This window comes from Kogia breviceps, chromosome 7 (assembly GCF_026419965.1).
Source record: "Kogia breviceps isolate mKogBre1 chromosome 7, mKogBre1 haplotype 1, whole genome shotgun sequence".
Lineage (NCBI taxonomy): Eukaryota > Metazoa > Chordata > Mammalia > Artiodactyla > Physeteridae > Kogia > Kogia breviceps.
The window spans coordinates 81134583-81149317 of record NC_081316.1 but is presented as its reverse complement, the minus strand read 5'-3'; the positions used below and the strand labels follow the sequence as shown (position 1 = coordinate 81149317).

The 14735-nt window shown below is 53.9% G+C and overlaps 1 protein-coding gene across 2 annotated transcripts in view; it reads left to right on the top strand.

The window, feature by feature from the left end:
* The first annotated feature begins 2429 nt into the window (after positions 1-2429).
* Positions 2430-14735, top strand: part of PDE2A (phosphodiesterase 2A) — a 92348-nt gene continuing 80042 nt past the window's right edge. The window contains exon 1 of one of the 2 annotated variants that reach the window (XM_067038828.1): positions 2430-3018. In XM_067038828.1, coding sequence (XP_066894929.1) covers positions 2948-3018 — 71 coding nt within the window. In that variant the 5' untranslated portion in view covers positions 2430-2947. The remainder of the gene's footprint in view (positions 3019-14735) is intronic. The other variant, XM_067038829.1, reaches the window with a different exon arrangement.

Below are 14735 nucleotides of genomic sequence, written 5' to 3'. Positions count from 1 at the left end.
GGACAATGAGAAGAAGCCGCCTTCTTTGGCAATGAGGAGGTAGCTGGAGCCTGCGGTCCTCGCGAGGCGGTGGGCGCGGAGCGGAGTCCGGATCCCAGAGGCTGCATCCTCTCGTCGCCTTTGGCAGCCACCCGCCTCCCAGGAACATCCTGCTTCCCTCCAGCTCCCCAACGAGCAAAAAAATTATGTCTGCTGGCCGGGTGCGGGGCAGTGGGCCAGGGCGTGTGAAAGCGGTGCAAGCTGGTCAGCACCCTGGAGAGCGGCAGGGGGCGGGGCCTGGGGTGGGCGGGGCTTCGCCGTAATCTAACAGGGCCTTTGGTTCCCGCACTGGCTGGTTTTGCAGGCCGGTTGGAGGAGTGAAGAGCAGGCCTGGACAGTCTCAGGCCTTCTCTCTTTTCGGCACCTGTCCCCTCCCGACACTGCCTTGCAGGAACCCTTACCCCAACATTTGGGGCTGTTACTTCCTTGGCGCCATCAATTCAACCTCTTTGGAGGGGGAAGGGGAGGAACGCACTATGTACCAGGAGCTTTATGGACATTACCCAAACCTCACAACTCTTTGAGTTTGGAATTTGTCACCCATCTTTCAGATGAGAACACTAAATTGAAGTTCAGAGAGGTTAAATAACTCTCCCAGAGCACATGGCAGAGCTGGGATTTGAACTTATACCTGCCTGGCTCTAAGTCCTGGAGTGTGCATAGTCCTGGATCTTGCACCTCATTCCTACAGACTCCTTACTTCCGGGGCAACTGTAGAGGCTGGTGTGGCAGTGGGGTGGGCAGGGCAGGAGACCCTCCCTCCCCCCTGACTTGTTTGAGCATAATCCTGGGAGATTTTTGAGGATGAGACCTCTACCATCATTTCCAGAGCAGGAGAGGAGAAAGAAGGCTGAGAGGCAAGTAAGGCCTCAATGCACCTGCTCCCCTTCGTGCCCAGGAGGCACCCTCCTTTGAACTCCTCTGACTCAGCTTCTGACCACTAGGCTCCTCAGGGCATGAAAGGGAGCTGTGAAAGGCCCAAACTGGACGTGGTCCAGGGCCTTGGCTTTCTGAGCCCATAGAATGTCTTCCTAGCTAGCAGGCATGGAGGGGCGAGGTCCTAGGCATGGGCCAGGTTGAGGAAACAGTTTGCCCAGAGCTTTCAGAGATCTAAAATTCCACCTTCTGGCGCCACAGTGGGAAGCAAAGGCTCCCTCACATTTTCTTTCCTAACGCTTCCTAAGTCACAGACAACTGCTTTCTGTAGCCCTCGGCCTGGGCAGGGCTCCCGCACAAGCTTGGTCATTCCTGTGCACCCCCTTCCCTGGACGCACCCACACCCCTCAGCAGGGTCAGGTTTCCACTCAGCCTCATGGGCTTTTCTGCCTGGAGCTCGGTGTGTGCGGCAGGGGTTACTCCCCGCCACAGCTCAGAGAGGTGGGGTTACTAGTGAGGGTTATGTGTAGCTCCTCTATCCTGAATGCACCCCCTTTTCCTGGGGCCCCCTCCTTGCCTTAAAAAACCCAGCTGATATCCTCTCTTCTAGAAATGCTTGCCAACTGCTGGGCTCCCTCTGGGCACCACAGACCCTGTGCTCCCCTCTGTCACACAGCAAGTACCCCCTTCCCCTTGCCTGGGTGCTGTTCCAAGGCAAGGCACGGTTGAGTCATATCTGACGAGGTTGGCCAATAGTAGGTGTTCCTGAATGAATGAATGAATGAATGAGGAAGTTAGTGGTGGAACCAGGACTTGAACCCCCATTTCCTGCCACCAGGTGTGGAGCTTCCTCTCCTCTGTCCAACAGGAGCTTTGCTGAGACAGTTTCCTACATGTCCCATTGCCTGAAATGCCCATATTCCATTGGGTTAATGCTTCCTCCTCAGGAGTCAGGAGTCTGTCTGCCCTCAGGCACATGGCAGAGGTGAAGCAGGCCCTCCCCTATGCCTATAGTCTGGACAGTGAAGCCATGTGGGGTGTGCTGTGGCCTGGGTGCCACAACTCCTAGTAGAATTCCATGCTCATGCATCATCTCCCACAGTGTCCAAGCTAAATAGAGCCACCAAGAGGTAGACTCTGTGATGAGGCTTTTGAGTCCAAAGACCATCAGCAAAAGCCCCCTGAGCCCCCTGTGTACCCAACTCCATGCTGAGGATGCACCCTAGGACATGATACAATCCCAGTAAGGGAGGCCAGAGAATCCAGTTCTACCAGGAGGCTCTATGGCCCTTCCATACTTGAGGAGGGCATGGGAGTGTCCCCTTGCCCTGAGGGTCTGGGTTCTGTCTACCTGCCCCTCATACCCAGATCCCATGCTAAGCTCACAAGCATTGAAAATGCCTCAAAATCCCTTATCCTCACATTTCTCTCCCTGGGCTCCTCTATCAGCTTTCTCTCTCTCTCTGTCTCTCCATTTCCATGTCTTCCCCCCCCCCTGCCTACCCGCCCCCCGGTCTTTGTTCCTCTGTGTGTGTGTTTTCCCTATGCCTCTCTGATCTTTTGTATTTCCATCTTGATCACTATGGGGCTTTGATCCCTCTCTCCTCTCCTTCATGTGTTTCTCTACCCCTTCCCGTCTCTGTCTGTTTCTCTCTCTCAGTCTCTCCCTCTGTGTGTGTCTTTCTTTTCCTCTCTCCCAGCCAGAGTCTCTCTCTACCCCTCCCTCCCTCTCTCCCTCTCTGTCTGGGCCTCTCTGTTCCTCCTCCCTCCTCCCTCCCCCTTCTGCATTATCAGACCTGCTCCAACCTCCTCCCAGAGTAAGCCTAGCGGCAGAGGCAGTGGCAGCGGAGAAGCAGGAGCAACCAGGGCAGCAGGGCTGGATTGGGGTGTTGAGTCCAGGCTGAGTCGGGGACAGGCCGCTGCTCTTGGTCCCCGTGCCTGCTGGGCCAGGCGCCTTGCCTGGAACCCCGGGCAGGGTGGACAGGGCGAGGTGCCACTTTAGTCTGGCTGGGGAGGCAGATGATGAGGAGCGATGGGACAGGCATGCGGCCACTCCATCCTCTGCAGGAGCCAGCAGTACCCGGCAGCGCGACCGGCTGAGCCGTGAGTACTGTTGAGGGGCTGGGGTCTGGGTGAGTGGCTGCAGGAGGTTCCACGGACAGGGTCCTGGGAGTCCCTCCAAGGAGCTGGGGTTGGTGTAGAGCTGAGCCACGTGGGAGGATCGATCCTGCTCCAGGGCACCCTGTTGCTGGACTATAGCATAGAGGGGGGTCTCTGTGCAGGGCGGGGGTGCCTGACATCAACCTAGGGCGTGTTGGGGCTGGGATCCCATAGAAGGGGATGGTGGCTCTGGGAGGGCTTGATAATGAACGTAAACCATCCCTTCAGGGGCTGGGGTGGGGGAGGTCTGTGTGGGTGGGTGGCGGGGTGGGTGTGTGTGTGTGTGTGTTTCCAAGGAGCCCTGGAGTCTGATAGACTAATTCAGGACTCTGGAGAGGGATGATGTCCCAGACCAGGGCGTGTGTGTGTGTGTGTGTGTGTGTGTGTGTGTGTGTGTGGAGAGAGAGAACATGAATTATGAATAAGAGTGGTCCTGGAGCAGGTCTGGGGCAACTGCTCTCCATGGAATGAAGGTTGGGATTCAGAGCTGCCAATTTAGGCAACTTTGTCCCCAAAGCCCCTATCCCAGAGAGAGTCATAGGGCTGGTTAGGATGAGGCTCCTGTGCACCAGCCTCTTGAGCACCCACATGCAGCGAGATGCATGTGCAGGTGAGTGGAGGGGGTTCTGTGGAGATGCCCTTCTACCATCTGAGGGCTGCCAAGGTAGCAGGCAAGTGACATGTGTCTCCAAGTCTCCAAGGCAGTGGCAGTGCAGGTCTATGCCAGGCTATGTGACGGTGTGTGTGTGTGTGCATACATGTGGGGGGTACAAGGGACATGTGGGGTGTAGAGGGGCATGTAGAGTTCTGGGGTCCTTGGTGGTTGGATGTGCAGCAGCATGTCAGGGTGTGTGAGCATCCCAGTGTGACTCTCAGACTTTTTGTGAGAGTATGTGTGCAGGGGTATGTGTGTGTATGCGTGGGTGTGTGTGTTTATGCATTTGTGTGTGTTTGAATTTGTATATTGGCATGCATGTTAATTTGTGTGCTGTGTCTGCAAAATAGAGTGACTCAATATTGAGCCTGTTTGATTTCACGTGTATTCATGTTGGTGTGTGTTTTGTTAGTGTGTGAATATTAATACTACCGTGTGTGTGTGTGGTGGGGGGTATACCGTGTATATATTAGCATGTGTTCCAGTGTGGGTGTGTGATCATGGTGCTAGTGTGCATGAGTGTGTATGTTGGTGCTCGTGTGGCTGTGTGTGTCTATAGTATGTGTTCATCTGAGTGTGTGTGAGTGGCTGTTTCCTTCTCCTGGTGGTTGAGGACACAGCTGGGACACTGGCCCACCCAGGCCGGGAGGGGGTGGATGAATGTGTGACCACCTCCATGAGCTCAGGACAATTCATTCTACACCCTGTGGGGAGATCCAGAAAAGAAATTGGCAATAGTGGCTCTGCTCTCTGGGGCCTCCTAAGCTTCCTAACATAAAATAGCTTGAAAATAATTAAGCAGTAAAGACCAAGATCAAGCTAACAGGTGGGGGTGGGGCGTGGGCACAGTATAAGCAAAGGCCCTGGGTTGGGATGAGGTGTGTGCCTGGAGCAATGAGGAAGCTGGAGGGGTAGGCAGGAACCACATCGTGCAGGACTTTGAACTCCAGGCCTCGTGGGCTTTCTCCTGAGGGCCCTGGGGGGTCCAGAAAGGTTTTGTGCGACAGAGGGACATAATCAGATTTGGGATTTAGAAAGCTGCCTCAATGGCACTGTCAAGGTTGAACTGGAAGGGAAGGGTGGGAGCCGGGAGGCCAGTGTGGAGGCTAAACCAATGTGGGTATCAGTGAGGTCTGGGGCCACATGGGCCAAGGGGCAGATGAGACCAGAGCTTTCTGAAGGGAGAGGTTGGAGGGCTTGGGAAAGAGGATGGGGAAGGGGAGCGTGGAAGTGGCTCAGGCTTGGGCTAGGGTGGGGGGTGTGTGCAGTGGCGTGACCTCAGAGGGTCCAGATGTGGGGAAGGAAAAGCTCTTGGAGGGCTCAGACAAGGAAGGTAGTGAAGGGACCCTTGTAGGGTTTCTAGCCAGGGTGCAGAGGGTCGGAGACTGGGGAGCCATCTTTTCCCAGACAGGGAAACCAAAGCTGTGGCATTGTCACTCTCCTCCGGCTGCGATGCTGGTGCTGAGCCTCAGTCCTCTTCCCATCCGGGCCTGCACAGGACCTCTTGGTTGCCGGAGCTGGATGGCTCCGTGAGGGTTAACTGCCTTTATGCTCTTGCACCCCCCGGCTCCCCTACCCACCAAACAGCTCCTGGCTCTCTTCCTGCTTCCCACTCCAGCCTCTTGTCCCTGGGGATCACTGATGGCTTGGCTGGGATCTAGCCAAATGGGGGAGGCAGAACTCCCAGCAATACCTCCCTTCAGTCTTAATGGACTGGGAGTCTCACCCTCAGCTACGCTGCTGTCACGTCCACAGCCTGCACTCCTCAGGCTTCTGCTGCTTCGGCCTCTCCAATCTACCCACTCAGTGTGCTTCCATTCCTGCATCTAATCATTCATTCATTGATTCCTTTACTCAACAGAGATCCCCCAGTGCCTGTTTGGTGCCCGCTGGCTTGGCCTCTGAAGACACAGAGAGGACACTGACTCAGACCCTGCTCTCAGGGAGTGCACAGTCTGATGAGGAAGGCAGCATTGGAAACTTACAGTGGACAGTGCTGGGCAGAGAGAAGCTGTGGGGCAGGGCTGCCCAAGAAGAGACATTTGAGCTGGATCTTGAGGGATGAATAAGAATTGCCCAGGCAGGGAGGGGCAGAGGAAAAAGCCTGTAAAGGTGGGTAGATGTGAGAAAGCACAGTGTGTTCAAGGCACAAAGAGAGTTTGGGTTGGCAGGAGTGAGAAGGGAGTTGAGAGGAGGAAGAGAGGCAGAAGGGGCCAGATTCTGTAGGGTCTCAAGTGCAAGGCTAAGGGGCTTGGAGGGGCTTGGAATTTCCTCATAAAATTAGGGAGCTAGGGAAAGGCTTCTGCATAGGAAACCTCCCCTAGGAAGCCCTCCTTGGTTCCCCTCTCCCTCTGACCCCCTGACCCACCCTGAAGTCTTTCTCCCTGATGGTACAGGGTCAGGAATGCAGCCCCAATTCAGCCTTCCCCTGTGATGTCCCCTGTGTGTGAGCTCCTTACCCAACCAGCCAAGGAGTTCCTCAAAGGCAGGAGCCACCTCCTTGTGCTGCCCCACCCCACTCACAGCACAGGGCTGGGCACCAAGGCTCAGTGCAGCCTCCAAGGGGGAGAGGACATGAAGAGCGTCTGGGCCACCTTCTAGCAGTTACTTCACTCCTCTCTACAGCTTGGCCGCAGATCTATCCAGCCCTGCTTACATACCCCCATGGGCAGCGTGCTCATCCCTTCCCTCTTGGGCAGCCCTTCCCTTGTAGGCCCAGCTACTCCAGGCTGCCTGGCCTTGTGTCATTTCTCCATCCTGGGTCACTGTCCTTCTTCCCAAGCAGGGCCAGGCTGGGGCATAGTGGTCCAGTAGTGCTATGAGCACACCCTGGGCAGAGAGTGAGGAGAGATCAGTGGCCCTTATTGCAGCTACAGATGGAAAAACTGAGATTGAACAGTCCCTGCGCCCTCTCCAAAAATAAAGATAAAGAAGCAGGCATGGCCAGAGTAGGGAATGAGGATAGACAATGGGGAGAACTTCCTACCGGCACAGAGGGCCTATGGAATCTCCTGGCTTCACAAGAGCCGGCTGTGGACATGAGGGGAAGTTTCCCAGGACAGGAGGGGGAGTTAGAGGCAGAGACACGATTAGCCCCACCCCTCCTGCAGGTGAGTGATGTCATCCAGGGAGAGGGGCACTGGAGGGGCTCAGATAGACAGGGGAGTGGGATCAGGATTTCCTCCTTCCTTCTTTCAGCAGCCATTCAATGGATTGCTGCCCAACCAAACATGGCAGCTCTTCAGGGAGAGGGACAGAGCCAGTGACCACTTGGAGGGAAGCCTGTGGTCTTTCCTACCTCTGCCAGTGTCAGACAAAGGAATTTAGGAGGAGGGGCCTTGGGGCTGGCCTTAAAAGGAAGAGTCACTTCTCCAGGCAGAACGGAGAGACAGCTCCAGGAAGAGGGAATGCCCCATAAAAAGGCCTTGAGGTGAGCACAAACATGGTTTTGTTTATGTGAGGACTATAAGAGTTCAAAGTGGCCCAAGTGTGAAATTCAAGGGTGGGGGAAGGACTGGGCAGAGATGGAGTAGGAGAGGAGTGAAGGAATTGAAGTTAGAGTAGAGGAAGCACTTTCTGCCACCAAGGTGTCCCCCAACAGCTTTGACATGTAGGCCTGGTGCAAATTCTTGGGCCTGCTGAGGGTCTTCTCATTGTTTGAGAATGGGATGTTCCCTGAACAAACAGAGACTCTGGAAATGAGGGAGAGGCAGGGCCTGAAGAAAGTGGGCCCCTTCCAGAAAGTGGCATGCAAATGAATGCAAAGTAATATGCAAATAAACCAGCTTGGGCTTGGCAGCTTGGGCTGGGAGGATGAAACGTCACCCCCTTCCATGCTGGCCTCCCACCCCTTCTGCCCCATCCCCCAGGACAGCCGGAGCAGCCTTGTCTGCTGCTTTGAGCACCTCAGTTTGTCAGAGCCACAAGATTGTGGCCTCCAGGACAGGGGCTACAGGCTCCCTGTCAGCAACCCCATCCTCTCGGGAAGTAGATGTATTTAGTAACGGATATTTTCAACAGATTTATCTCCCATTGTTCAACTGCCCATTCCCTGGGAGGGGCCAGGTCCCCAGTCCCCAGTTCCTTCAGTCCCTGAAGTCACCCTTCTCACTGCCTTCCCTGAAAAACAGGAGGCAACTGGGGCTTGGTGCAGCAGAAAGGGTTTAAGTCAGACAACTGGGAGGACTTCCCAACAGCGTAGTTGCTGAGGTATGAGAACCCTGTGTCTTCTAGGCTCTCACTCTTGAAATGGCTACCCTGGGTTCAGAGGAAGCTTTGAAAATAGAATAGAGAAGGTAGCAGACAGACATAGGTTCCAGTTTCAGCAACTTTACTCTGTATGGTCCTGGTCAACTTAATTAACTTCTCTGAATCCCTTGTGGATAATGGAGTGGGAATAATAATACTTTCCTGGCAGGATTACTGAAGGATCCGGAAGTGGAGCGCTTAGCGCCAGGCATGCAGCAGGTGCTCATAAAGGTTCGCTGCTGCCGTTATGAACCACCCACACTCACCTACGCTTTTAGAAATATTCAGTGCGGGGCTGGAGGGGGAGAGACCAGAGCTAGTGAGCCCAGAAGCTGTCATCCTGTGGGAGAGACAAAGAGGTCTGAAATGTCTGAAATGGAGCAGTGTTGGTGGGAATGGTGAGAAGTGTGGGTGCTCCGTGGGAGGGGCCGAGGGGCCTCAGAGACATGTGACCACCTCCCTGGGCTGCCCTGTCTGGTCTGAGACTAATCCCCAGGGAAAACAATGGAGGAAAGGGCCTGATGAGGGCTTAGGTCTGTGGCCGCGCCCATGGAAGTCTGTGAGTCATTCTGGGAGTTGTAGTTTACAGTGAATTTACAGTGAGTACATTTTGTACTGCCACCTTGGATCCAAATCCACACCCTGCTGCTGAGGCTGGTGGAGCAGGCCCTGGTGGATGTTGGAATATTCGAGGCCCAAAGGTGAAGCAGCCTCCACCCCTTCCCTCAGGGATCGCTCAGCCTACTGTTTGTTGGCGGGTGCAGGGATAAAAGGATTAAGCCATAATTATGACTCTTCACACGTTCACACAGAAGTTTACAGCTTCCAGAGTACTGTTTTCACATCTATGATCTCATTTAATCCTCACCACAAACCCCAGAGACTGCTGTCTTCTGGATGAAGAGACAGGATCTGAGAGGGGAAAATAAATTGCCCAGAGGTATTCAGCTAATACCGAGAGAACAGGTCTGTCTGTCCCCCAAAGCTCCTGCCCTTTCCATGGATTATTGTCCCAGATGGCAAAGGCCAGGCCTCGAAGGACAGGCAAGATATGGAAAATTAGACATCTCAGCAAAGGAGCAGCTGAGCAAAGACCTGGCTCAAAAGTAAGAAGCAAGGGCTGGGCTCCTTGGGATCTGAGACTAAGAGATGGACTGGCCAGCCCCAGAGACCTAACTCCAGGCTTTGTTTGGACTTCTTGCTGTGGCCCACTAGGACTTACCCAAGGGTTTTGAGCAGAGGCAGGACCTGATTAGAGCTGGGCTTTGGGAGAATTGAGCTTACAGTCCTGGACTGATTGGACTGGAGTAGAGATACCCAAGAGAGCCTGAGACTTCTGAACTCCACTCTTGGTGCTCCCAGAATTTTGCTCCTCTTCTTCCAGCATACTTCTCAACTTCTCCTTCTTCCTCTCCCCCTTCCTCTTCTTCCTCTCCCTTCTACCTATTCCCCTCCACCACAGCCTGGGGAGTGATGACCATGTATCATAGAGCTGTGCTGTAATGCCACATATCTCCAGCAGGGGTGCTGTCACACACAGTCCATTCTAGCCTCCTTTATGTTAGAAGAGGCTGGATAAGGAGCAGAGATGAAGGGTGGGGAGAGGGCAATCCATTGTTCTCCACTTGCGTCGTGCTGGGCGTGAGAAGGCCCTGCTGAAATGGCATAGGGAGGAAGTAGGCTGGAGAGACTGGACCCCACACGGCATGGACAGGCACACTGGAGGGTTTGAACCTAGAAACAAGAAATTTTTTCCTCACAGTTCTGGGGCAGGCTTAGATTTAGAAATGGATTTAGACTGACATTGCAGTTGGTGTCTGGATTTCTATTGGATGATGATTTCCTTGATACTTAGATGGGGGCAAGATTGGTTGGTTTCTTTGTGTTTCTGTGTGTGTGTGTGTGTGAATGTGAACTTCCAGTTGTACATGTGTGTATATGGGCCTGAGAGGGTGAGAGTGTGTGGATCAGTGTTTGTATAAAAGTGTGGATATATTCATATGTGTGAACATGTGAGTGTCCATTTTTATGCCCTAGTTATTGGTAGATGGTGGCTTGTTTGTATGTGTGCCTGTGTGTAGAGTGTTATGTACATTGTTCTAGTAACGCTGTGTAGATGTATATGTCTGTGTATGTGGGTGAACATGTCCGAGTGGGAGAGCACAGGTGAGTGGATGTGTGTGGAGGTACGTGCTCTGCTGACAGCAAGGCCATGCCCAAGGTATAGCTACTCAACACTTTCTCTCCTGGGTAACACTTGCCTAAAGGGAGAGACAAGATGTGTGTGGACTTAGGCTGAAGGGGCTGTCATGTGCGGGGCTGGGCTTCCCCCCGGGGACTCTGGCCCACTTCTAGTCAGTGAGGGCCCTGGAAGGAACAGACTGTCTCTGTGTCCAGGCTCAGGTGGGGCCAGCCAGGTTCCTGGGCCATCAGACTGAGATGCTGGACATGGCTGAGAGGTGTCTAGCTTCCATTCTCCCTGGGAACTCTTAATGGCTGCACCTGTTCCCCACTACAGAGTTTCAGGGACTCAGTCCTGTCTTCTTGTTATATAGATGCAAATATTGAAGTCCCAGAGTGGGGCTAGTGATTAGCCCAAGGTTTCAAAGCAGGATCCAGGGAGGGATGGCAGGGCTTGGAGCAGAGAGAGGGGGTATGTCTGGCCTGGAAGGCCTCCCTCCCTCCAGCCTCTGGAGCAGGCAGGGAGCTCAGAGTAGAGATTCAAGTCTGTGACATGAGGCCACCTCCTGTACCTGGGCATTTCGACTCCTCCCAGGCCTCAGATGCTGCCTTTGAAGTTTCTACCAGAGCCTCTGCTTGCTGTGAGACTCCTCCCAGGAACTTGTGAAGTCTGTCACTCCGTGGAACATGGAGACTCGGTGGAACCAGGGAGGGGCCTCCTCTAGAAGCCTCAATGTCCTTATCTTTGTATCAGATGTCTTTGTAGGTTTCTGTTGTTCTAACATTCAAGGCTTTCCCTAAAATCTCTCCTTGGTCTCCTAGTACTGAGGTTTTGCTGGGATTTGGGGGAGTCCTGGAGGCCCAGCTTGGCTCAATGTGAGGAGGCCAGGATAGCCCCATAGGGAAGGGGCTGCCCTGGGAAGGAAGGATGAGCTTCCTGTCCATGGGGTAGGGAGGTGAGAGCAGGGGCTGGGCAGCCTGGTTAGGGACGTAGGAGGTGAGACTCCTGCCCTAGCAAGGAGGTTGGTGGCAAACTCTCTGAAGTTTGTTAATCTGTAGCTGCCATGGAGGGACCAGAGGACATGCCTCTGCCCACTCTGTACGAGGAGGTTTGAGCCCCAGAGTGCTCCCCGTCGCGGCCTGGGCAGTGGGAAGGTGTGAGGACACTCTGGTGGAGATAGGAGTGTGATGGGTAGGACTGGCCAACTCTGCGGTGGTTTTGCTGGTTCAGCACTGGAGGGGAGGGAGCAGGCAGGCAGACAGACACACAGCTTCCTTTGTGCTGAGTCGTTGGGGGTCTAGGGTGGGAGGCCCCTGGCTGGGGGCTCAGACATTGGCTCTGGGGGGAGCAGGGATGGAGGCTTCCTGGTGCTGGGGGCTGGGCGGGAATTAGGGTAGCAGAGGAGAGGAGAAGGCAGCCCAGTATTGCATCCTTCCCAAACCAGAGAATTCCAAGTCATCTTTTTTTTGTTGTTTTTTTGTTTTTTTTGCGGTACGCGGACCTCTCACTGCTGAGGCCTCTCCCATTGCGGAGCCCAGGCTCCAGACACACAGGCCCAGCGGCCATGGCCCACGGGCCCAGCCGCTCCGCGGCACGCGGGATCCTCCCGGACCGGGGCACAAACCCACGCCCCCTGCATCGGCAGGCGGACTCTCAACCACTGCGCCACCAGGGAAGCCCTGCATTGGGTCTTTGTTGCGGTGTGTGGGCTTCTCATTGCGGTGGCTTCTCTTGCTGTGGAGCACGGGCTCTAGGTGCGTGGGCTTCAGTAGTTTCAGCACGCAGGCTCAGTAGTTGAGGCACATGGGCTTAGTTGCTCCACGGAATGTGGGATCGTCTATTACCAGGGCTTGAACCCGTGTCCCCTGCATTGGCAGGCGGATTCTTAACCACTGTGCCACCAGGGAAGTCCCCAAGTTATCTTAAAACTTCAAGTGGAGTGTGCTTTAGGGGCTAGATGGAGAGAACAATGTTTACAGAGTGCCCTTTATGCAGTTGTCCCTCGGTATCCTGGTCCCTCTGTGGACACCAAGCTCTGAGAATGCTCAAGTCCCTTATTTAAAATGGCATAGTATTTGCATATAACCTCCATGTACTTTAAATCATCTCTAGATTACTTATAATAACTAATATAATGTAAATGATCTGTAAGTAGTTGTAAATACAATGTAAATGCTATGTAAATGGAAAATTCAACTTTTGCTTTGTGAAACTTTCTGGAATTTTTTTTTTTTTCAAATATTTCTGATCCATGGTTGGTTGAATCCATGGATGCAGAACCTGCAGATTGGAGGGCCAACTGTATGTTCAAATCACCTCCTTCAGTCACCTCAACTAGCCTTCAAGGAGTTAGCCCTATTTTGTAGAGGGGAAACAGATGACACACTCAAATGGTTTAAATGAAGGCAGTTTGATGCAGCAACAATTACAGAGGTGGGGTAGGATTAAGGGAACCAACAGGGCATGTGGAGGCACTTAGGACTAGCATCTGAGAGGCCCAAGGAGCAAGGAGAGTGCTCCAGATCCAAGCCGGGTCCCGGATGGGGGCTGCCCTACAGAGGCTGTCAAAGGAGGTGGGGTGGAAGAGGGTGTAAATACCCTGAGCCCTCTCACTTCTCTCTCTTCTCTCCTGCCCTCACTGGCAGAACTGGATTGGAGGCTAGAGGGCAAGGGAGCTTGACGAAGCAGCGTTAGAAGTCATCCTCTGGGGCACAGAGAATGGCAGAAAAGGGTGGAGATTTGGAGGGACAAATGGATGATGGGAAACTGAAGCCCAGAGAGGGTGCTGACTTGCCCAAGGTCACACAGCCAGTAGGTCTCAGAGCTGGAGCCAGAAGTCAAGCCCTGCCTCTGAATACCCACTTTGTCATGTCCAGTGAGGCCTGGTGGGTGTACCCAGTCGTCTGCTGTTGGGTTGGAACTACTTCCTGCCATGACTGCCCTGCTCCCTGTCTGAGCAGCACTGGGGCTGCTGCAGAATGTCACTCAGGCCATGGTCAACTTCGGGTTTAGGAAGTTCCAAGTGAAGGGTGAGTTAGAGGGGCCAGTGAGGAGGCTGGTGTGGAGACCCAAGTGAGAGGCAAGAAGGCTGCATCAGGGGTGGCAGAGGACATGCGAGTTGCATCGACAGGTCAGGGGAGGAGTGACAGAGCCCACCCCCCAGCTCACCTGCCTCAGCTATGGCCCTAGTTCCCCAGTGTCTGCCCACCTATGCAGGGATGTGTGACAACTCTAGATCCCCCTCCAGGGGCATTCCTCCCTGCCTCATCCTCCCTGGGGCTTCCACACTCCAGAGCACCCATCCATGGCACCCATAAGCCACCCCCTCAGACCGTGGCACCCAAGAGCAAAGCTGTGTCACTGCTGCCTCATCTCATAATAACACTTATGACCTGTCTACTGCCAAGTCTATTTAAAGTTCTCCCTTTTGAGACCTTCATGCTGGAGTTTGATCTCAGTCCTTCTTGCTGTTCAGAGCTTGGGCCTCAGGCCTCCCTGGGGAATGAGTAGGGAGGTAGGTGGCCCCTCCTGGTGTTGGGGCAGTTAGGGGCCTTGGCCAGCCAGCTCATCCTAGTGCCCAGGGGGGACCCACTTTCAGCCTCTGCTGGACCTCAGGCTGCTGACTCATTATCAGTGGTAATTAATATCTCCAGTGCAACTTTCCACCCCACTAAGTGCTTGACATTCGTTAGGTGCTATTGTGAATGGCTGCATGCCGGCTCTAGCACCCCTGGCCCAGGCCTCTTCTCAGGGACCAAGTGCCCTGGCCACAAAAACACAGCTCCAGGCATGGGAGAAACAAACCCAAACAAAGAAAAAAACAGACACGGAAGCCAACATACAAAGAAGCGGATCACAGCCCACAGACATGGAGAGTCCCACAACACAAATATCATTACACACTGAGAAACAGACACAGGATGAGTCTAAAGATCAACCTAGACACAGAAGAAACAGAATGAACCCCAGTACCCCTGTGTATAACCCAGGCATACAGACCGCAGACATGCAACACAGATGTAGATTCAGCACATGCATGGTGCACAACCACAGAAACACTCATGCTCAGCATAAACACAGAATACCCATCAGGTAACCAGATCGAGCTACCTTGGATTCTCCACCTCTTACCTCTGGACTGTTGCATATGCTGTTCCTTTGGCCTGGAACACCCTTCCTCGATGCCCCCTCCCTTCACTGGCTAACTCCTATCATTCAACAGGTCTTGGTGGTCCTTCCGTACTCCCCAACCTCAGAGCTCTCCTGTGCCACATAGCATCACTGCTATGTTTTGCAACCAGTCTTTACAAGTTTGGGGATGAAGGCTTTTGGCCTGTGCCCCGTGAGATGGTGACTGAGTTCTGAGTGGGCGATTAGGGCCGAGAAACTAGGCAGAGACAAACTTTGGGGGGAGTGAGTCAGGAATAGCAGCGAGGAGCCCTGGCTACTCAGGGCCTGAGCAGGCATTTAACTCACTGGCTGGCACAGCTGGATGCCCTCTGCCTCATTTTTTCAGACTCTGTCTGATTTCTTTTGCATTTCTTCCAGGCTTGTTACCTGACCCAGTTCCCTCCT